The sequence below is a fragment of the Conger conger genome, chromosome 8 (genome assembly GCF_963514075.1).
Source record: "Conger conger chromosome 8, fConCon1.1, whole genome shotgun sequence".
Taxonomy (NCBI): domain Eukaryota; kingdom Metazoa; phylum Chordata; class Actinopteri; order Anguilliformes; family Congridae; genus Conger; species Conger conger.
This window is the reverse complement of record NC_083767.1, coordinates 2362545-2385044: the sequence shown is the minus strand read 5'-3', so window position 1 is coordinate 2385044 and position 22500 is coordinate 2362545. Positions and strand designations below refer to the sequence as shown.

General features: G+C 47.5%; 1 protein-coding gene and 1 long non-coding RNA gene across 2 annotated transcripts in view; one reads left to right on the top strand and one right to left on the bottom strand.

Moving 5' to 3' along the window:
* LOC133135809 (protein shisa-like-1a) overlaps positions 1-9307 on the top strand; it is a 49829-nt gene extending 40522 nt beyond the window's left edge. Inside the window, exon 5 of the mRNA XM_061253091.1 lies at positions 7191-9307. Coding sequence (XP_061109075.1) covers position 7191 — 1 coding nt within the window. The 3' untranslated portion in view covers positions 7192-9307. The remainder of the gene's footprint in view (positions 1-7190) is intronic.
* A 5890-nt stretch (positions 9308-15197) lies between these two features.
* LOC133135812 (uncharacterized) lies at positions 15198-21545 on the bottom strand. The gene is made up of 2 exons (XR_009709440.1): positions 21251-21545; positions 15198-15643 (listed from the first exon to the last, which is right to left on the bottom strand). It is a non-coding gene; the product is annotated as an uncharacterized LOC133135812 (long non-coding RNA).
* Positions 21546-22500: the final 955 nt, after the last annotated feature.

The following is a 22500-nucleotide window of genomic DNA, read 5'->3' as shown; positions in this document are numbered from 1 at the left end:
CACACACACACACACACACACACACCTGCAGTCACGTGAGCTACACGCACACACACACATACCCGCACAGAGTCACCTGAGCTATACACACACTCACTCACTCTCTCTCACACACACACACACACCTGCACAGTCACCTGAGGGGAATTCATCACAGTACATCTGAAGCAGTTTGACTCGGTTCGCGTGTTCAATTGTACTGAGAAACTGTGAAATCTCATTTAAAAAAACCTCACCCCAAGTGCCCTGGAGAGTCCTTCCTTTTTAATTCGGAAGCATAACTGGATAATTCCATTTATCCTCATTCTTTAATCTGAAATTGGTTCCATTCCCCCGCAGAAAGCCCAAGAGCAGGAGGAGAGGTTCACCAGTGTGATCTGAGCACGCCCGGCCTCGACTCGCCCAATCATACGCACAAACGTTCTGGGAGGAGGGAGATTTCACAGCCGCAGCTGAGACAGACAGCCGGGTTATTGAGGAATGGGGCCGTGAGCTCGGCCAGTTCGGTCTGGGCTGATATTTACACTAATGACAGAGAAACACAGAGCCCTAATTTCAGCTGGCTTCTCTCAGGCTGGGTGGCGCATCAGTGAGGAGCTAATTTTGGGTTTTCAGGCCAGAACGCAAACAGCAGCCATCTCTAAATCGCAGAGTTCAGGTCCAGCTGGGCCAGCGGGTCCTCGTGTTTGCACATTAATAATGTAATGAACAATCTGAGAACATGAGAAATGTGATCAGAGTTGTGCCACTGAGGGGCTGAGACCTGGAGAGACCAGTCATCATCAGCACCATCAGCTCTGCCAGCTACATCAGCAGCCTTTACTCTGAGACAGGCTGACAATCTTAATGACTGTTTATAAATAAAGCAGTACGGTGCTGTGCAATCCTGCCTCAGGAATGAGCACAGTGTGTGTGCGTGTGTGTGCGTGTGTGTGCGTGTGTGTGTGTGTGTGTGTGTGTGTGTGAGTGTGTGTGAGGGTGTGTGAGTGTGTTTGCATACCTGCCCCCTGCAGTGGGCGAAATTAACTGTGGCTTGCATAACAAATATGCCACAAGCCAGGCACACTCACACACACGCACACGCACATGCACACACGCACACACACACACACACACATACACACACTCACACACACTCACACACACATACACACACGCACACACACACACACACACACACACACATACGCACGCGCACACGTGCGCACACAGACACACACACACATACACACACGCACACACACACACACACACACACATACGCACACGCACACGTGCGCACACAGACACACACACACACACACACGCACACACACACACACACACATACACACACTCACACACATACACACACTCACACACACATACACACACGCACACACACACACACACACACACACATACGCACACGCACACGTGCGCACACAGACACACACACACATACACACACGCACACACACACACACACACACACATACGCACACGCACACGTGCGCACACAGACACACACACACATTAATCTCACTGCAGTAGTAGGGTTCCAGCCCCCCCCCCCCAGATAATACGATCTCTCTGATCGCTTGTGTTTTCATTGTGTTCCATGTGCTTAAACCCCAGAACAGAGAAACTACATTCAGGACCTGTCACGCAACATAGAAATGCCTTCAGAATTCAGAGAGAAAGTCTGAAGTGAACGCAGAGAAATCTGGAGATGGGAAAACCACAATGCGTGGGAATTCTGCGTTTAATGCAATCCCTTTTAAAAAAGTCAACGTGAGTGCAGTTTTATTTCTGCACGAGCTTCAGCGTAGGAGGAGTGCACTTTAATTACAGTCTCTAACCACATTTATTTTTTATTCTTTTTAATTCACCCTACTGCAACAAAATGCACTTTAAATGCCTTTAATTCTTTCTCAAAAAATGTCTTCTATTTCCCAAGCTCAACCAAAACAAACAAAAACGCCCATTCTGTATATACTGCATGGCTCACCCAGTTAATCCCCATCTGGTACACCAATCAAAACACAGGATATGACCGTTCTGTATACTGGTAAAAACAGATCTATCTTTAATTGACAGGAATCTGCAGAAATAATAAGCAAACATTTGACTGACATCAGCCCAGTGACCTGAACTGAATCAGAGCCTGAAGCCATTTTAATCAATCAATCAACCAATCTGCTCCGTTAATGAACAAACAGGCTCTGCACCAATCACCCATTTCAGCAAGCATTTCCCGCCTTGAAGATGGAGAAAATCTGAATCTTAAAAAATAAAATAATTAAATCTAAATATGTAAAAAATTGACGACTTTATGAAATGAAACACGCCACAGTCAGAGTCATTTAAATCCTAAAAGCCAAATGAACAACACATCTGCAGCTGCAGTAAGGCCACTGCCATGTACAGACTGATCTCCCCGCCTGCTCCAGACTGATCTCCCCTCCTGCTCCAGACTGATCTCTCCCTCCTGCTCCAGACTGATCTCTCCCTCCTGCTCCTCCTGCTACATTAACCAGCTCTGAGACATTAAACGTGTTACATTAACCAGCTCTGAGACATTAAACGTCTTACATTAACCAGCTCTGAGACATTAAACGTGTTACATTAACCAGCTCTGAGACATTAAACGTGTTACATTAACCAGCTCTGAGACATTAAACGTGTTACATTAACCAGCTCTGAGACATTAAACGTCTTACATTAACCAGCTCTGAGACATTAAACGTCTTACATTAACCAGCTCTGAGACATTAAACGTCTTACATTAACCAGCTCTGAGACATTAAACGTGTTACATTAACCAGCTCTGAGACATTAAACGTCTTACATTAACCAGCTCTGAGACATTAAACGTCTTACATTAACCAGCTCTGAGACATTAAACGTCTTACATTAACCAGCTCTGTCGGTAGAGTTAGTCAGACTCACAGAGCATACAACCACAAGCATCTCCCACTCGCTCAGTCCACTGCCCATTCTGCCCAAAAGGTCAAAGTGCTCTAAACTCTGCATCTACATTCCTGGAGTTTGTTTTGGCAGACTGTTGACTGGGATTCTTTTAAAAAAAATGTCAACTGTAGCCTGAGGATCTCCAGCTGGAACTGTGTTCTGTTCCTCAAACAGCAACGCTGTGAGATCCTGCTGATCTGGAGTGACAGGCCACAGACCTGGGAGGGACTGCAATACGAGCATCAGAAAAACACCCATCAATCCAGAGAAATTTACAGAGCTTAGAGAGGTGTAGAGATGGTGTGGCATCGGATATAAACATCATACAGTACTCAAAAGTACAGTCATAGCGCTCTATGGTCAGGAAGCTTCCTGGTGAGGTCAGCCTTACTGCACACATTTAGCTCCGCTAACTGAAGAGGATTCAGATCAGAGAGTTGAACACACAGCTGGACTGGCTGAAGATTCAGATCAGAGAGTTGAACACACAGCTGGACTGGCTGAAGATTCAGATCAGAGAGTTGAACACACAGCTGGACTGGCTGAAGATTCAGATCAGAGAGTTGAACACACAGCGGTGCTGGCTGAAGATTCAGATCAGAGAGTTGAACACACAGCTGTGCGATGTGAGATCAATTGAGAAATATGTTGAGTGTTTTGGCAAAAGAGTCAAAGATGAATTTGAATGCAGATGATTTAATCTGCATGCAGAATCCAGGGCTTGCTATTCAGCGCGCTACATTACATATTCAGGGAAGATGCTTTTATCCAAGCGGACTCGCATGGGAATTACCCCAGTGCGAGACTGCTCATGACTCAATCTCAGGCACAGAAAGCACAGAGCCATGGAAAAGCCCCCTTCCTGATCTCTATTACTGCATATTTTCACATCGGTGTGATATAAATGTAATATTAGACAAAATGGACCGTGAGAACCACATTTATTCCCCTACATCACCCAGGTGAAACTGCAGTCGCCCCCGTAGTTACCCCATCAACCAGGTAACCTGATTTAATTGATCATTATTCAGCTGACTGAACACAGAAAGCGGGACAGCATGATGGAACAGAAATGTTCAGACTGGCGTGCCCAGCTGGGCAGTGATATGTTGCCATGGCGAGGGGCCGTGCAGGGTCAGTGGGGGGGGGGGTTGCCATAGCACCAGCTGCCACGGGGACCGACCCGAGCAGCTGCCTTTGAGTCACCGCCTGAAGATCAGCGCCCAGTCGCCACGGCAACACAGCGCCAGGGACCCGCCCACTTCACCCGGGCCACAACACTGACACCTACTGGAGACGCCCTGTCACTGCATCACAACCCAACCACACCCAACACCTGTCACAGCATCACAACCCAACCACACCCAACACCTGTCACAGCATCACAACCCAACCACACCCAACACCTGTCACAGAATCACAACCCAACCACACCCAACACCTGTCACAGCATCACAACCCAACCACACCCAACACCTGTCACAGCATCACAACCCAACCACACCCAACACCTGTCACAGCATCACAACCCAACCACACCCAACACCTGTCACAGCATCACAACCCAACCACACCCAACACCTGTCACAGCATCACAACCCAACCACACCCAACACCTGTCACAGAATCACAACCCAACCACACCCAACACCTGTCACAGCATCACAACCCAACCACACCCAACACCTGTCACAGCATCACAACCCAACCACACCCAACACCTGTCACTGCATCACTACAACCCAACCACACCCAACACCTGTCACAGCATCACAACCCAACCACACCCAACACCTGTCACAGCATCACAACCCAACCACACCCAACACCTGTCACAGCATCACAACCCAACCACACCCAACACCTGTCACAGCATCACAACCCAACCACACCCAACACCTGTCACAGCATCACAACCCAACCACACCCAACACCTGTCACAGAATCACAACCCAACCACACCCAACACCTGTCACAGCATCACAACCCAACCACACCCAACACCTGTCACAGCATCACAACCCAACCACACCCGTGGCTCAAATCACATTACTTCCCTGATGCTTTTATCCAAAGCAACTTTTCACCGGAACATCGACCTGCGCCTCCAACATCAGAGTTAAGCGTTAATGTAACACAGAGTTAAGCGTTAATGAAAGGCAGAGTTAATAAGGCGTTCCAGCAGAACTGTGCAGCTCTGTCAGAGCGGGGTTAAAGCTCACTGCCTTCACACACAACACAACTCCTTACGGCTCCGTATCACGGCAACAACCGGTGGACTTAAAAAACCGTCGAAGACAAAACTGGTAAACTTCTGACTCACCTTTTGTGACTTTTAGTGTCTGTTCATTTAAAAAAAAATCTTTTTTTTTACATAACAGTGAGTGCGTGTCAGAAAATCAGTTGGACACGGAGTAAAAATAGGGAACTGATGAATATTTAAACTTAAGCGATGAGAATGTAAATGAGATGATGAATATGTAATAACTCTTGAGCAGTTACTGGGGTTAACGGTCTGAGTCCGCCCCCCTGAGACCCGCTCAATGAAAGGTCAAAGGTCAAAGGTCAGGGATCACAGCCTCCCAGCAGACCTGCTGCAGACTATTCTGGGCTGCCGATGTTTTGATAAATGCAGGGGCATTCAGAGCAATTACCGTTTAAAAACATTTTCTCCACTTTAATCGCTTTATCTACATCAGATTAATGTCGTTACACAACCCATTATTTAAACTGAATCTAAATATTATTACTTTAATATTATGTAGAAATGACCCAGAAAAGCAGTTGCTCAGGTTCTGTGGTCTGCCGTGTGAACGGCACGTGGCTCGGACTGTAAGACGGAGGGGAGAGGTCCGGCTTTGCTCCCCGCGGCTGTGTGTAATTAGTGGGTAACCAGCTCCATATGGGCGTTAATTAGAGGCGCGGTTGCTATGGGAGACTGCCTGCGGTGCGCGGGGCGGGCAGACACATCCACTACACACTCTCACAGGTACCACACACTCTCACATCCACCACACACTCTCACAGGTACCACACACTCTCACATGTACCACACACTCTCACATCCACTACACACTCTCACATCCACCACACACTCTCACATCCACTACACACTCTCACATCCACTACACACTCTCACAGGTACCACACACTCTCACATCCACCACACACTCTCACATCCACCACACACTCTCACAGGTACCACACTCTCACAGGTACCACACACTCTCACAGGTACCACACTCTTACAGGTACCACACACTCTCACATCCACTACACACTCTCACAGGTACCACACACTCTCACAGGTACCACACACTCTCACAGGTACCACACTCTCACAGGTACCACACTCTCACAGGTACCACACACTCTCACAGGTACCACACACTCTCACAGGTACCACACTCTCTCACAGGTACCACACACTCTCACAGGTACCACACTCTCACATCCACTACACACTCTCACATCCACCACACACTCTCACATCCACTACACACTCTCACATCCACTACACACTCTCACATCCACCACACACTCTCACAGGTACCACACACTCTCACATCCACCACACACACTCACAGGTACCACACACTCTCACAGGTACCACACTCTCTCACAGGTACCACACTCTCACAGGTACCACACACTCTCACAGGTACCACACACTCTCACAGGTACCACACACACTCACAGGTACCATACTCTCACAGGTACCACACTCTCACAGGTACCACACACTCTCACAGGTACCACACACACTCACAGGTACCACACACTCTCACAGGTACCACACTCTCACAGGTACCACACACTCTCACAGATACCACACTCTCACAGGCACCACACTCTCACAGGCACCACACACTCTCACAGGTACCACACACTCACATCCACCACACACTCTCACAGGTACCACACACTCTCACATCCACTACACACTCTCACATCCACCACACACTCTCACAGGTACCACACTCTCACAGGTACCACACACTCTCACAGGTACCACACTCTCACAGGTACCACACACTCTCACAGGTACCACACACTCTCACAGGTACCACACTCTCACAGGTACCACACACTTTCACAGGTACCACACTCTCACAGGTACCACACACTCTCACAGGCACCTCTTACTCATCCTGTATTTTCCTCCAGAAAGTGCTGTGCCAAATGCAAAAGAACACAAAACCAAGTCCCTCCATCTTCTTATTTTTTTTCCTTGTCAGATCTATGATGAAGTAATACAGATGAAACAGGAAGTGGACGTGGGCTGGACTACAAACAAAGCAGGAAGTGGGTGTGGACTGGACTACAAATACAACAGGAAGTGAGCGTGGCCTGGACGATACACACAACAGGAAGTGGCCATGGTTTGGACTAAAAAACACAACAGGAAGTGGCTATGGTTTGGACTACAAACACAACAGGAAGTGGGTAGGGCTTGTTGCACAGTTTCCTGGACACAGCCCTCCTCTTTGTTCAGCACACGGCCCATAAATACGCTCACATGCACAAACTCCCTCTGATCCTTCTGAGCCTGGCCTGGGTCCAGGGTGCCTCCCACAGCCAGACAGACTCATCTCTGGGGAGATCGACCGAGACCCACCCAAGAACATCAGGAAAGTGTCTGGGGTTTTCGTTTTTTGGGGGGCACCAAGTCCTGCTGCCGCTCCATGGTCACACTCCACACTCCACACCCACACCCTCCCCAAAATGGTTTGTAGTGTTCCTGTGTACCCGAATGGGGCTGGTGTAAGACTGTTTGCACTCTGGATGTGTGTGTGTGTGTGTGTGTGTGTAGAGACAGCCCTCTGTGCGCACTCTGGATGTGTGTGTAGATCACACTGTTTAGCTGGGTCTAGACACAGCGGTGAGTAGAGATAGCCCCAGTGTTATTTATTGGTCTGTAAGTAATGTGAACTTGTCAGGGAATCACATGATGAACGTCAGAGAGGAATGAGTGGGCTTCAGCACCAGGGAATCAGGCCAGCCGAGTCCAGTTCACTGTCCTCCTTAAAACCAGAACAGACCCCCTGTCTGTCCTCTATTCCTGCTTAGGGGGGGAATCAAAGAGTTTTTGATTCTTTAGTTTTATTTTTTTATCAAACGCAGGATTATTTCTGGCATATATTGCATCCATTTTCCAACCAGCTGCAAGATTAAAACACCTTCCTTAAAAGACCTTGGAAATAAAACATTGCAGCTGAAGTTAAAGAATTTAAGAGTGAACTTGCAAGCAAGCGGCATTTACAGTAACACAGGCAGGGCAAACACAGGACTGCAGTGTAAAACACAGGCAGGGCAAACACAGGACTGCAGTGTAAAACACAGGCAGGGCAAACACAGGACTGCAGTGTAAAACACAGGCAGGGCAAACACAGGACTGCAGTATAATAACACAGGCAGGGCAAACACAGGACTGCAGTATAATAACACAGGCAGGGCAAACACAGGACTGCAGTGTAAAACACAGGCAGGGCAAACACAGGACTGCAGTGTAAAACACAGGCAGGGCAAACACAGGACTGCAGTATAATAACACAGGCAGGGCAAACACAGGACTGCAGTATAATAACACAGACAGGGCAAACACAGGACTGCAGTGTAAAACACAGGCAGGGCAAACACAGGACTGCAGTGTAAAACACAGGCAGGGTATAGTTTGCGTTATTGCTGGCTTCACTGCTTCTAACTGTCAATCATCGTCACATTCTCTGACAAACTTTCTAGAGTTTTCTATTGTATTTTTTTGCTCCTGACTGCACCACTGAAATACTTTAATTATAATTATTTTGTGAACGGTAAAGCCTAATTAGCGTTTCTAGCCCTGGGGTGTATTTAAATGAAATGTGTTTAAACTACTGACCTTTTCGGATTAAGATTGTGTTGCGTTAGCAGGCAGGATAGTAGTTTTATAGTTGCTGAATGCGAGATCCTTTCTGCAGAGGTTATAGTGACATTCATCATCTTCTGCTGCCGTTTTATAATCAGTGAGAGTGGGGCAAGGAGGTGGGAGAGATGACTGTGTTTATGTACATTACAGCAGCCATCACCCCCGGCAGTGCTGGGCTGTAGGGCCTCACTGTGAGGAGAAGCTGGAATGGCAGACATGGAGACCTGATCAAATACGTGAAAACGTGGGAGAGGCGTTTATCGTCGCCATAACGACCACATCAGCAATAACACGCAACGTTCTGGCCATTCTGGCTGCGCTGTAAACATCTGGAAAACAGCCCTTACTGCAGCAGGGCTGAGCTGAAACCGTCATCACACCGGGTCCAGTCCGTTCACACCTCCTGGGTCCGGTCCGTTCACACCTCCAGGGTCCAGTCCTGGGTCCGGTCCGCTCACACCTCCAGGGTCCAGTCCTGGGTCCGGTCCGTTCACACCTCCTGGGTCCGGTCCGCTCACACCTCCAAAGTGTGTTTTTAAACCCGTGTGGAGCAGGGAAGTTTCCCTCCCAGCTCAGCTGGTGTGTGTGAGGCACAGAGAGGTGTGTGTGTGAGGCACAGAGAGGTGTGTGTGAGGCACAGAGGTGTGTGTGTGAGGCACAGAGAGGTGTGTGAGGCACAGAGAGGTGTGTGTGTGAGGCACAGAGAGGTGTGTGTGTGAGGCACAGAGAGGTGTGTGTGGCACAGAGAGGTGTGTGGGTGAGGCACAGAGAGGTGTGTGAGGCACAGAGAGGTGTGTGTGGCACAGAGAGGTGTGTGGGTGAGGCACAGAGAGGTGTGTGAGGCACAGAGAGGTGTGTGTGTGAGGCACAGAGGTGTGTGTGAGGAGTGTGTGAGGCAGCTTCTCTCAGAAGGGTAATTACAGCGATAACCGATACATCCCTCTCTGGCACACACATCACAGAATGTTCTATTGTACAAACCCGTCAATCAACACAAGGTACAAACAGTACAGAGCTCTGTTTGCTTTAGACATGCTCATCTTTGAGAGACAAGTTCTAAAAATCAAGTCTGAGAGATCCAAATGATTACTAACGTTATCTTTATAGATCATATTTATATTAAAGTTTTCACTGTCGTATAGACACCAGTTCATTTGAGCTGAACTGATTTTGTTATTTTTGTAGTTTTCTAGAGGACTGTAGAGACTCTCTTGCTTCAGTGTATTATTAAATATTGCTTAAATATATTAAGGATTACATTGAGGATTTAAAAGTTATGTTAGAGTTAACAGGATGTTAGACAAAGAAAGGGATTAGGGTCACAGAATGGTTGTCCAGAACACAGGTAGCCTGATCTAGTCATGCAGGAGGTTGAGAAAGATGGCAGCCCTGAGGATCTGGACACAAGTCCTCTTTTTAATGAGAGTTAAGAGCACATACAATTACCTGCTCCAAACAGCAGGACTGAATGCTTGTTTACAGTTGGGAGGAGAGGGAGAGGGAGAGGGAGAGGGAGAGGGAGAGGGAGAGAGAGAGAGAGAGAGAGAGAGAGAGAGAGGGAAAGAGAGAGGGAAAGAGAGAGGGAAAGAGATGCCCTCTGCAGCCACACTGAAATAATTGGCTGGGGAGAGAGAGCAGGTGTGAGGTGTTGGGCAGAAGGGGGTGGAGGTTTGACAGCTGCAACTAAGCAGATGTAATTGTGGCCCCTAAAGCAGACGAGAGTGCAGAGGATCAGACCTGCTGGAGAACCAGTGCTGTCAGGGGAATGATTCTGCCACTGAGGGGCCATTCTGTCTTCTGGGACATGGACACACACTCTCTCTCTCTCTCACACACACGCGCACACACACACACACACTCTCTCTCTCTCACACACGCACTCTCTCTCTCTCTCTCACACACACACACACACACACACACACACACACACACTCACCATCTCACTCTCTCTCTCACACACACACGCACGCACACACACACACACACACACAAGCACACACACGCACACACACACACTCTCTCTCTCTCTCTCACACACACACACACACACACACACACACAGGGACACTCACCATCTCACTCTCTCTCACGCACGCACACACACACACACACACACACGCGCGCACACACACACACACACACACACACACACACACACAGGGACACTCATTATCTCACTTCTCTCTCACACACACACACACATACAGGGACACTCACTATCTCACTCCTTCTCTCACTCGCACTCACACACACACACAGGCAAGCATGCATACAGGCAGACGTGTGCACTCACACACACATCAGTGGTTGTTTGGACGTGTTTCAGGGTTGGAGATGTGTTCTGTAATTGACTCTGAGATCCAGGAAAGGCCCATGACTCAGCTCACCTCTACAGTTACCACTCGCACTGATCTCAGTAGGAGAATCTCCTTCCATTATTTTATGGTTATTGTTATAGCTTTCACTCCCAGTGGAAAATGGCCTTAGAATGTACTAAATACTGATGTGTACTGAATACTGTAGTGGCTGCAATAGGATCGGTGTGTGTAAACCCCTGGGAGCTCACAGTGTCAGCAACATACAAACAGAAGCCACACGTGCACGACTGTGCCCCGCCCACACCAGGTGTGCACGTGCGCACACCCAACGTGCACTACCCCCCCCCAACAAGTCTGCCATTTCTGATACAGAAAAAGGCAGTTTATCACACTTTCAATAAATAAATAAGGAATAAAAACCTTTTGTCTGATATGAAGGACAAAACCGACATTTGACTCATGAGGTTACCATGGTAACAGATGCCTTACAGTGAACTTCACACCTGAACACACCTGAACACCCCCCCTTCCCCATAGCTTTGTACTATCACCCCAGTGACAGGTGTCAGGACGACATCACACCCAAGGGGGGCGATCGATGTTTTACTACTAGGTAGAATGTGGAGTACGGAGTCGAGTTGTAATTGCACTTGTTAAATTTGTATTGTTACTACGGTCAGAAATAAAGATCTATCTTTTCCAGTGTGTTCAAACGTCTGAGCAATTGTCTCTGCATTGTTGCATTGTGTGTTCAGAGATGCTCTTCTGCACACCACTGTTGTAATGTGTGTTCAGAGATGCTCTTCTGCACACCACTGTTGTAATGTGTGTTCAGAGATGCTCTTCTGCACACCACTGTTGTAACGTGTGTTCAGAGATGCTCTTCTGCACACCACTGTTGTAATGTGTGGTTATTTGCGTTACTGTCACCTTCCTGTCAGCTTTGACCAGTCTGGCCCTTCTCCTCTGACCTCTCTCATTAACATGTAATAATAACTCTGATGTCTCTCATTAAGGAGCCGCTTCTGTCTGCAGAACTGCTGCTCACTGGATGCGATTTGTTTTTCACACCATTCTCTGCAAACTAGAGACTGTGAAAATCACAAGATGTGTCTTCTGCACTTCAGTCGCCTTCCCTACAGCTGATCCAGAGGCTCGATGTCCACATAACGGCCCAAACAGGGTTAGGGTTAGTTATTAAAACTACTCTATGCGCATCTCAAGATTATGAAATAAGGCACTTCATTTCAATCCTGAAACATTCAGTCGTAAAGCAGAAGCCATGAATGAGGGTTAAAGCAGAAGTTATGGGATCAGCTTGTCCATTTGGTCGAACGCATCACAACATACATGCCATAAATGCTGTGAACCAGTCACAATCATGACATAAATGCTGTGAACCAGTCACAATCATGACATACCATGTCGCAACACGTCAGGACAGCATGTTCCAGCTGATGACCAGTCACGATATACGACATGACAGACAGCCATGTAAAAACTATAAATTAAATTATAAACTATAAATGACCATATATTGTGGTGCCTCCTGAGGCCGTGGGTGGGCCTAGCTGGAAACCAAAACACAGGAGTCAGTAATATACAGAAAAAAATTAATCTTTTTTTTTTTTTTTTTGTCGGGGTATTGCTGATAGCGCCCCTCCTCGGGGCAAGGGTAGGAAAACGGGAGAAAATAAGGCAAAGAGGCAAAAATAAATTAGGTTCTTCCCAGACCGGGGTATTCTTCAGGGCCTCCTTCCTTCTTCCCTCCTGGGCCGCGTCAGGGCTGGGGGAAGCACACAGAGATAGGGTAAGGTAAGGGTGCTCGATTATCCTCACGTGTCCGTTGGTAAAGGTGGGGCCTCCTTTTAGGTTCAATCCTCCAGGTCAGTACAGCAGAGGCTCTTTCCTCTCTCTGGTTCTCCTTCCTCAGAACAGGCGCCGACTGACCCCGTTTGCAGCCTCGACCGCGCCTTAAATACCCTCCCTGCTCATTAGGGAAAAGGGCTGCAGCTGAGTCAGTACTTTTCCACCGTGCTCCCTCACGTGCACTGTCCGGGACTGCAGGTAGAGGAGTCTCTCTCCATGGTGCTGATCTCCCCACCACCTCGCTAGGAAGACACGCTCCTGCGCACACCTCTCCCGATGCGTAACGCTGCGGGGCTGCGTTGTGCGGGTGCTTCCGGTGGGTTCTCCACCCACGTGGAGCAACATGCAGGAGCAGGGGCGTCACAATATTTATATAAAAACTCAATCAGGGCCTGATAAGGAGAAACCCTTAATGAGAATCATAATCAAAACCAGCAGCTGTCAGTCAAAAACTGATGTTCCATTATTCCCACCTGGGACAGGTGAGGCCATCACAACAGCCGACCACAGAACCAGACGGGATATCAAAGTTTCACAAACACTCATGGTGGGTGGAGCTACAACCAGAGGTCAATCATCAATGTCTCAACCAATCAGCAGGCTCTCCTCTCCTCAGCAGCAGACAGTGATTGGTCCAGGAGAGTGAGCCAGTGACATCACACAGGAGCCTCAGTCTGCCGGCAGGGTAATCAGACACCCACGGGTGTGGGAATAGGCTCATCACCGTGGCAACACGCCTGTCTGCTATCCTCTCACGCCAGGCGTGTGTGTGCTTGTGAGACAGGGACACAATATGTGTGTGCGTGTGTGTGTGTGTGTGTGTGTGTGTGAGACAGTGTGTGTGTGCGTGTGTGTGTGAGTGAGACACAGTGTGTGTGTGTGTGTGTGTGTGAGAGACACAGTGTGTGTGTGTGTGTGTGTGTGAGACAGGGACACAATATATGTGTGTGCGTGTGTGTGTGTGTGTGAGACAGAGCGTGTGTGTGCGAAAGAGACACAGTGTGTGTGTGTGTGTGAGTGAGACAGAGCGTGTGTGTGTGTGTGTGTGTGTGTGTGTGTGAAAGAGACACAGTGTGTGTGTGTGTGTGCTTGTGAGACAGGGACACGATATATGTGTGTGCGTGTGTGTGTGTGTGTGTGTGTGTGTGTGTGTGTGAGAAAGAGACACAGTGTGTGTGTGTGTGTGTGTGTGTGCTTGTGAGACAGGGACACAATATATGCGTGTGCGTGTGTGTGTGTGTGTGAGACAGAGACACAATATGTGTGTGCGTGTGTGTGTGTGAGACAGAGACACAATATATGTGTGTGCGTGTGTGTGTGTGAGTGAGACAGAGCGTGTGTGCGCGAAAGAGACACAGTGTGTGTGTGTGTGTGTGTGTGTGTGTGTGTGAGTGAAAGAGACACAGTGTGTGTGTGTGTGTGTGTGAATGAGACAGAGCGTGTGTGTGTGAAAGAGACACAGTGTGTGTGTGTGTGTGTGTGTGAGAGACACAGTGTGTGTGTGTGTGTGTGTGTGTGTGTGTGTGTGTGTGTGTGTGTGTGCGCGTGTGTGTGTGTGCTTGTGCGTAATTACGTGCACCTGGCGGTCGAGCTGTTTTCCGTTCTGGTTCCTCAGTGGTGGAATGACTTGCCTACCACTGTCAGAACAGCAGACTCAAAACCCACCTTTTCAAACTCTACCTTAGTCCTCCCTCCTGATTGCCCCTGCCCCTCCTTTCTGATATCCCTATCCTTGTCTAACCCCCCCCCCCCCCCCCCCCCAAAAAAAAAAAAAAAAAAAAAAATGCACTTCTGATGATAACTATGTTTAGAACAGCATTTCCTGTGTATTTTGCTAGTTTCTGGATGTGATGCTCTGACTTGTGGTAGAACCTATGCACTTGTAAGTCGCTTTGGATTAAAAGCGTCTGCCAAATGACTAAAATGTAAATGTAAATGTAATTAGCACTCGGTGCATTTCAGGAGGCTGATGGAGACGGCTGGTGTGGGGAGCGTGTCGTGGCTACGCTACATTAGCTTTAGGAGGTGAGAAGCAGGTATTTCCCACAATTCCCACCGACAGACACACTGCAGGAGGAAGAGGAGATTACAGGGAAAACGACAGGCAGGAGGAGAAATGAAACAGAAAAGATAAAGGCAACAATACAGACAGCCAATAGCAAAGGAGGCTTTAATCTGAGGATTAATATGCCTTTTACTGCATTATTGGTTTACAGAGAGAAACACTCTGTTTAGTTTGTGCTACAATGCATTTTTGTTTGTATCAATACTGGTGTTAATCAGCCGTTACTGCAAGGCACTCTGGATGAAAAACATCTGCTTATGAGCTCAAAACATGAGAAATTCTGCATAAAAAACAATAAAAACAAACGAGCTTTTCCAGGGCCAGCCACTCTTCTCAGTTTAGTGAGGACTCCCAGAGATCCCTCAGAGTCCTGCAGGCTTGAGGGAGGAGCAGGAACACGACCACCAGGAGACCACGGAATGGGACACCCTGGAGGCCATTTTAGAAGCCAGAGTGCACCTCTCCTCTCTCAACAAAATCAGAGATGACCTTCTCTTACAGGTCTGCGGCTTTCTGTCCTTTCATCTACTTTCACTACAGAGAGAAAGAGAGAGAGAGAGAGAGAGAGCGAGAGACAGAGACAGAGTGTCAGAGGGGGAGAGAGAGAGAGTAAGAGAAAGAGAGAGCGAGAGAGAGACAGAGAGATAGATAGAGCGAGTGAGAGAGAGACAAAGAGATAGAGAGAGTGAGAGAGAGACAGAGATAGATAGAGAGAGTGAGAGAGACAGAGAGATAGAGCGAGTGAGAGAGAGACAGAGATAGATAGAGCGAGTGAGAGAGAGACAGAGAGATAGAGCGAGTGAGAGAGAGACAGAGATAGATAGAGCGAGTGAGAGAGAGACAGAGAGATAGATAGAGCGAGTGAGAGAGAGACAGAGATAGATAGAGAGAGTGAGAGAGAGACAGAGAGATAGAGCGAGTGAGAGAGAGACAGAGAGATAGATAGAGCGAGTGAGAGAGACAGAGAGATAGAGCGAGTGAGAGAGAGACAGAGAGATAGATAGATAGAGAGAGAGATGGAAAAAGAGAGCATAAATAATTGTGGAAACTAATTGACACCATTACTCCTGTGGAAGAAAGGGCAGCAAAGATTATTTCTTGGATAACTGCAGCAACAAATCACCCTGCCCACTTTAATCTGTTAGAGCTCCGCCCCAAAAGGGACCCTGTCCAATCAGCATGCCCGGGCAGACCCAACTCGTTTTTCATTCATGATATAAAGTCAGCCTCGGGGTTACGCAGAAAAATAGAAAATAAAAAATATGATGCAAGACAATACCTTTCCACAAGCCTGTGAGAAACAGCACGCCTCTCAGGTGAGAACTCGGAGAACTCATCCATGCATTCTTCCTTCACTTTTCCTCTTCATTCTTTTCTATTTTTTGTCCTAGTAATTTATCGAGAACAAACAGACACTGACGCACTGTTCCAGACAAGCATCTCTAATGCAGTCTACATTGTGTAAGGCCCATTTTTTGAGGTAGGCTTAGATGTAGACAAAATGCCAATGTTTTGTTTGTCCAAATTTATTTTTGGAATTTTTTTACATTTTTTAGTCATTTGGCAGACGCTTTTAATCCAAAGCGACTTACAAGTGCATAGGTTCTACCATAAGTCAAAGCATCACATCCAGAAACTAGCAAAATACACATGAAATGCTGTTCTAAACATAGTTGTCATCATAAGTGCTTTTTTTTTTTTGGGGGGGGGGGGGGGGGGGGTTAGACAAGGATAGGGATATCAGAAAGGAGGGGCAGGGGAAATCAGGAGGGAGGACTAAGGTAGAGTTTGAAAAGGTGGGTTTTGAGTCTGCTTCAAAAGTCTGCTGTTCTGACAGTGGTAGGCAAGTCATTCCACCACTGAGGAACCAGAACGGAAAACAGGCGTGAACGTGCAGCTCGACCGCCAGGTGCTCGTAGTGAGGGAACCATAAGGTGACCAGAGCTGGCAGACCGGAGTGGTCTAGCTGGGGAGTAGGGAGTGATCAGGGATTGTATGTAATGTGGGACAGTCCCCTTAGCAGCCTGAAATGCCAACACTAGTAACCTTAAAGATTACATTTTAAAGATTACATTACATTACATTACAAGATTACATTTTAAACACACAAATGTTTCTACCTATGAAATGGAAGATGCAGCAAAACCAGCCTGTAGAGAACTTTAAAGCAGCAGATCTGAGCAGACCAGCGTGTAGAGAACTTTAAAGCAGCAGATCTGAGCAGACCAGCGTGTAGAGAACTTTAAAGCAGCAGATCTGAGCAGACCAGCATGTAGAGAACTTTAAAGCAGTGGATCTGAGCAGACCAGCGTGTAGAGAACTTTAAAGCAGCAGATCTGAGCAGACCAGCGTGTAGAGAACTTTAAAGCAGCAGATCTGAGCAGACCAGCGTGTAGAGAACTTTAAAGCAGTGGATCTGAGCAGACCAGCGTGTAGAGAACTTTAAAGCAGTGGATCTGAGCAGACCAGCGTGTAGAGAACTTTAAAGCAGCAGATCTGAGCAGACCAGCGTGTAGAGAACTTTAAAGCAGCAGATCTGAGCAGACCAGCGTGTAGAGAACTTTAAAGCAGCAGATCTGAGCAGACCAGCGTGTAGAGAACTTTAAAGCAGTGGATCTGAGCCCGTCTCCAGAAGCAGCAGCTATAATTACCAGCCCCAGCTGCTGACTGAGTGTCCACCTGCTCCCCACACACACACACACACACACACACACACACACACACACACACCTGCTCCCCACACACACGCACACACACACACCTCTCACGCACACACACACGCACACCTCTCACGCATCATACACTCACACCACACACACATACCTCTCACACACACACACACACACACCTCATCTCATCTCCTCTTTGATTATTCCATATTTACATTTTATTTCAGGGGAAGATGCGAGTTCAATCAACATTTGTCCTTGAACTTGACATCAAATTAAATGCAAATATGTCTCTTTTCCTGTGCAAACACAATTTGATCATTTATTGAATTTGAATCTTGAAGTGTTGAATTTAATTTTAGACAGTCATTTTGGCTGCAGTTTTTTGTGTTCATATTTCAACACAAATATGTATTTCAATCCCATCACCGTTGCCCAAACTGAAGACTAAAACAACATCTTCAGTTCCTAATTACCCCAGGACGCAGAGTCAGAGGGTAAAATGGCGGCTTAGAGGCTGCTGGAAGCCGGAACTTTCCAGGTGGGGGAAAGGGCGGTGAAATGTTTTAGTCACTTTTTCTTTACTCCCACACCTGCAGCACACATCTAACCCCGTTACAACCCACACCTGCAGCACACATCTAACCCCGTTACAACCCACACCTGCAGCACACATCTAACCATGTTACAACCCACACCTGCAGCACACATCTAACCGCGTTACAACCCACACCTGCAGCACACATCTAACCCCGTTACAACCCACACCTGCAGCACACATCTAACCATGTTACAACCCACACCTGCAGCACACATCTAACCGCGTTACAACCCACACCTGCAGCACACATCTAACCATGTTACAACCCACACCTGCAGCACACATCTAACCCCGTTACAACCCACACCTGGAGCACACATCTAACCCTGTTACAACCCACACCTGCAGCACACATCTAACCATGTTACAACCCACACCTGCAGCACACATCTAACCATGTTACAACCCACACCTGCAGTACACATCTAACCCTGTTACAACCTACACCTGCAGCACACATCTAACCCTGTTAGAACCTACACCTGCAGCACACATCTAACCATGTTACAACCTACACCTGCAGCACACATCTAACCCTGTTACAACCTACACCTGCAGCACACATCTAACCCTGTTACAACCTACACCTGCAGCACACATCTAACCATGTTACAACCCACACCTGCAGCACACATCTAACCCTGTTACAACCCACACCTGCAGCACACATCTAACCATGTTACAACCCACACCTGCAGTACACATCTAACCCTGTTACAACCTACACCTGCAGCACACATCTAACCACGTTACAACCCACACCTGCAGCACAAAGCAACAAGCAGGTGAACAATTTAGCCAGAGAGGTGTGTGTGAGGTGTGTGTGAGGTGTGTGTGAGGTGTGTATGAGGTGTGTGTGAGGTGTGTGTGAGGTGTGTGTGAGGTGTGTGTGTGAGGTGTGTGTGAGTGTGTGTGTGAGGTGTGTGAGTGTGTGTGTGAGGTGTGTGAGGTGTGTGTGAGGTGTGTGTGGGTGTGTGTGAGGTGTGTGTGAGTGTGTGTGTGAGGTGTGTGAGGCGTGTGTGTGAGGCGTGTGTGAGGTGTGTGTGAGGTCTGTGAGAGGTGTGTGAGGTGTGTGTGAGGTGTGTGAGGCGTGTGTGAGGCAGAGAGGTGTGTGTGTGAGGTGTGTGTGTGTGTGAGGTGTGTGTGTGAGGAGTGTGAGGTGTGTGAGGCGTGTGTGTGTGTGAGGTGTGTGTGAGGCGTGTGTGAGGCAGAGAGGTGTGTGAGGTGTGTGTGAGGTGTGTGAGGCGTGTGTGAGGCAGAGAGGTGTGTGAGGCGTGTGTGAGGCAGAGAGGTGTGTGAGGCGTGTGTGAGGCAGAGAGGTGTGTGAGGCTCACACTCTCCCTGCGGTGGGCAGGAGGAACAGCAATATAAAACATCAGACCTGTAACGGGGAACAAAGATAAATGATGTGCTGTGTGCAGCAGTCTGCGGTCACTGATTGTTTTCCCGCTCAGTTCATCAGCCGCTGTGAAGATCCCTGACTTCAGTGTTTCTGTCACAGCTGCAGAAAAACAATCCCAAAAATAAAGAGATGCCTTCAGCAGAACATGCCTTCAGAAATGCTGCGATTTGTGAAAATCTGTGAAAACGTGCTTATAGATGGAACATGGTAATTACAGAATTATGGAGGGGGTGGTGTGTGGGGAAGCAGGCCGTTGTGAAGGAAACGGTCAGGCAGATGGTGGCAAAGCCAGGGCTGGAACTGGCAACACCTCAGGCACAGGGAAAGGTACATATCTGGTCCTTTTAAACGCACCCCCTAACCTCTTAACTGCTTCTGCCCTCACCCCAATTAATAAAAGCCACATGCTCCCTGATCTCAAACAGTGGGACTCCTAATTAAAACTTCTAAATTAAGGAAAGATTGCTTTGTCATTAAGGGGAAGCTGCAAATGAATTCAATTAGCAAATCGCTCCGAGGTTAAATGAACTCTTCAGCTCCACACATTTACCGGTAGCCATATTGCGCATTTAAATGTAAAAAATGAAAACATGTTTCCGAGCAGGAAACATATGATCCTTTCCATCCCACATTATCAAAACACGGACACGCAACTAGCTTTGTCCTGCGCAACATGTGATACTTAAATACACATACACACACACACACACACACATACATACATACATACATACACACACACACACACACACACACACACACACACACACACACACGCGCGCGCGCGCAAACAAACACAATCTCACCCAGCATACATTGCTTGTTCGTCCACATAAGACATTTCTGACAGGTCTTCCATAATTACCTGATGCATCCGATCGCACACCTGCCACTCAAAAAGCATTTTTATCCGGGGTGTCAGGAATATTTCATTACGATGATGTAAGACGAGACAAACTGAGGCACTTTGAAGGAGGCCTTTGATTTACTCGGCATACTTTATGGCAAACCTCGACTGATTTGATAAATATATAATGAACTTCATTCAAAGTTAAGAACCATCTCCAATAAATAAATAAATAAATAAAAACCTAAAATCAATCACATTTTTGTGGGAGAAACCGTCTGCCCCGCACACAGAGCGGTCTTTGCTTTCCTTTTCTGAAGTTACCGCCGACACGTACCCACATCAAGTACCTAAACTGCTAATATTACTGCTGACTCCAAACAAATAGCATCTTAAAACCATAACAGGATTCAGTTGCTAGCCAACATGCGAATGACTAGCTACGTGAGGACGCTAGTTAAACTAAACCTTATTTATAACATATGTAAACACATGCAAATTTTTATCAATAATGCATTTAGCTCGAGCTAGGTTATCATAATAATTAACTAGCATAACATTAGCTCTGTCTTATTGGTAGTAGGTTAGCTACAAGATTACCATCCAAGACAATACGGCTCACCTTCTTCAGTTGGTACTGGGAGTAGGGCTGGGTGATGTGATGGGCTGGGAAATGGGGTGACTGGGAAAGCTGGTGATGAATCTGTTGACTGATTTAGTACGAAAAATGTAACCAACACAGGCTTTTCGTGGTCAAATTCTTCGCTAAATGTAAACACTTAGGCCTACGGTTTATATGCGAAGACATGAGGTAGGCTAGCACGCCTATTCCTCTGTGGAATTAGCGAACACGTTCATTTGCACAACTAATAAAGCAACCTTTCTTCGTGGGGGGAAAAAAACTGACTTCACTTTTGAAGGCGCTAGCAAGTGCCGCCGGATATTTGAAAGTTCGGGACTAGTAAATAATTTCATGTAAATAGAGGGGGCAATACAGAGCCTGTCTATTTTGGTCCAAAAAAAAAAAACAAGAAAAGGAAAATAAACGATTAGTTTCATTAGTACATTGTAAATAATATATTGTATGAATGTCAATTTCAATAACTGACGAATAAAAAGTTATTCATTATATGTTAAAATATTTTTAAGACCCCTGTCAGGGCCTTGGAATCGTCCTAAGTGGTCCTCGTCCTTGTTTATGAAGCTGACTGGTGAAATTGTACAATCTTTTACAAGACAGTTGATTAATTCATAGTTTATTTCACAACAGTACAGTAGATCAGAACACTTCCATTTCAAGTGTTACAGATTTCAAATAGCTTGAAACACTGTTCAGTGTTTACATCAGTCTGGCAGGATCTTCCAATAATCATTGTGTATTTGTCTTCCAAAGGATACACTGAGCAGAGGCACAGGCTTGCACAAGACAGGAAATACAGAACAAAAACCTTTTAAAAAATGAAGAGGTAGTTAACTCTTTTTCTCCCTCTCGACGGACGTGTCTCCCTGGGGTGCAGTGGTAAGGCCCTCCAGGGATGTGACTGGCCTGCGGAGGAGTGGAGGGTCCCCGGCCCTCCAGGGATGTGACTGGCCTGCGGAGGCGTGGAGGGTCCCCAGGCCTCCAGGGATGTGACTGGCCTGCGGAGGAGTGGAGGGTCCCCGGCCCTCCAGGGATGTGACTGGCCTGCGGAGGAGTGGAGGGTCCCCAGGCCTCCAGGGATGTGACTGGCCTGCGGAGGAGTGGAGGGTCCCCGGCCCTCCAGGGATGTGACTGGCCTGCGGAGGAGTGGAGGGTCCCCGGCCCTCCAGGGATGTGACTGGCCTGCGGAGGAGTGGAGGGTCCCCGGCCCTCCAGGGATGTGACTGGCCTGC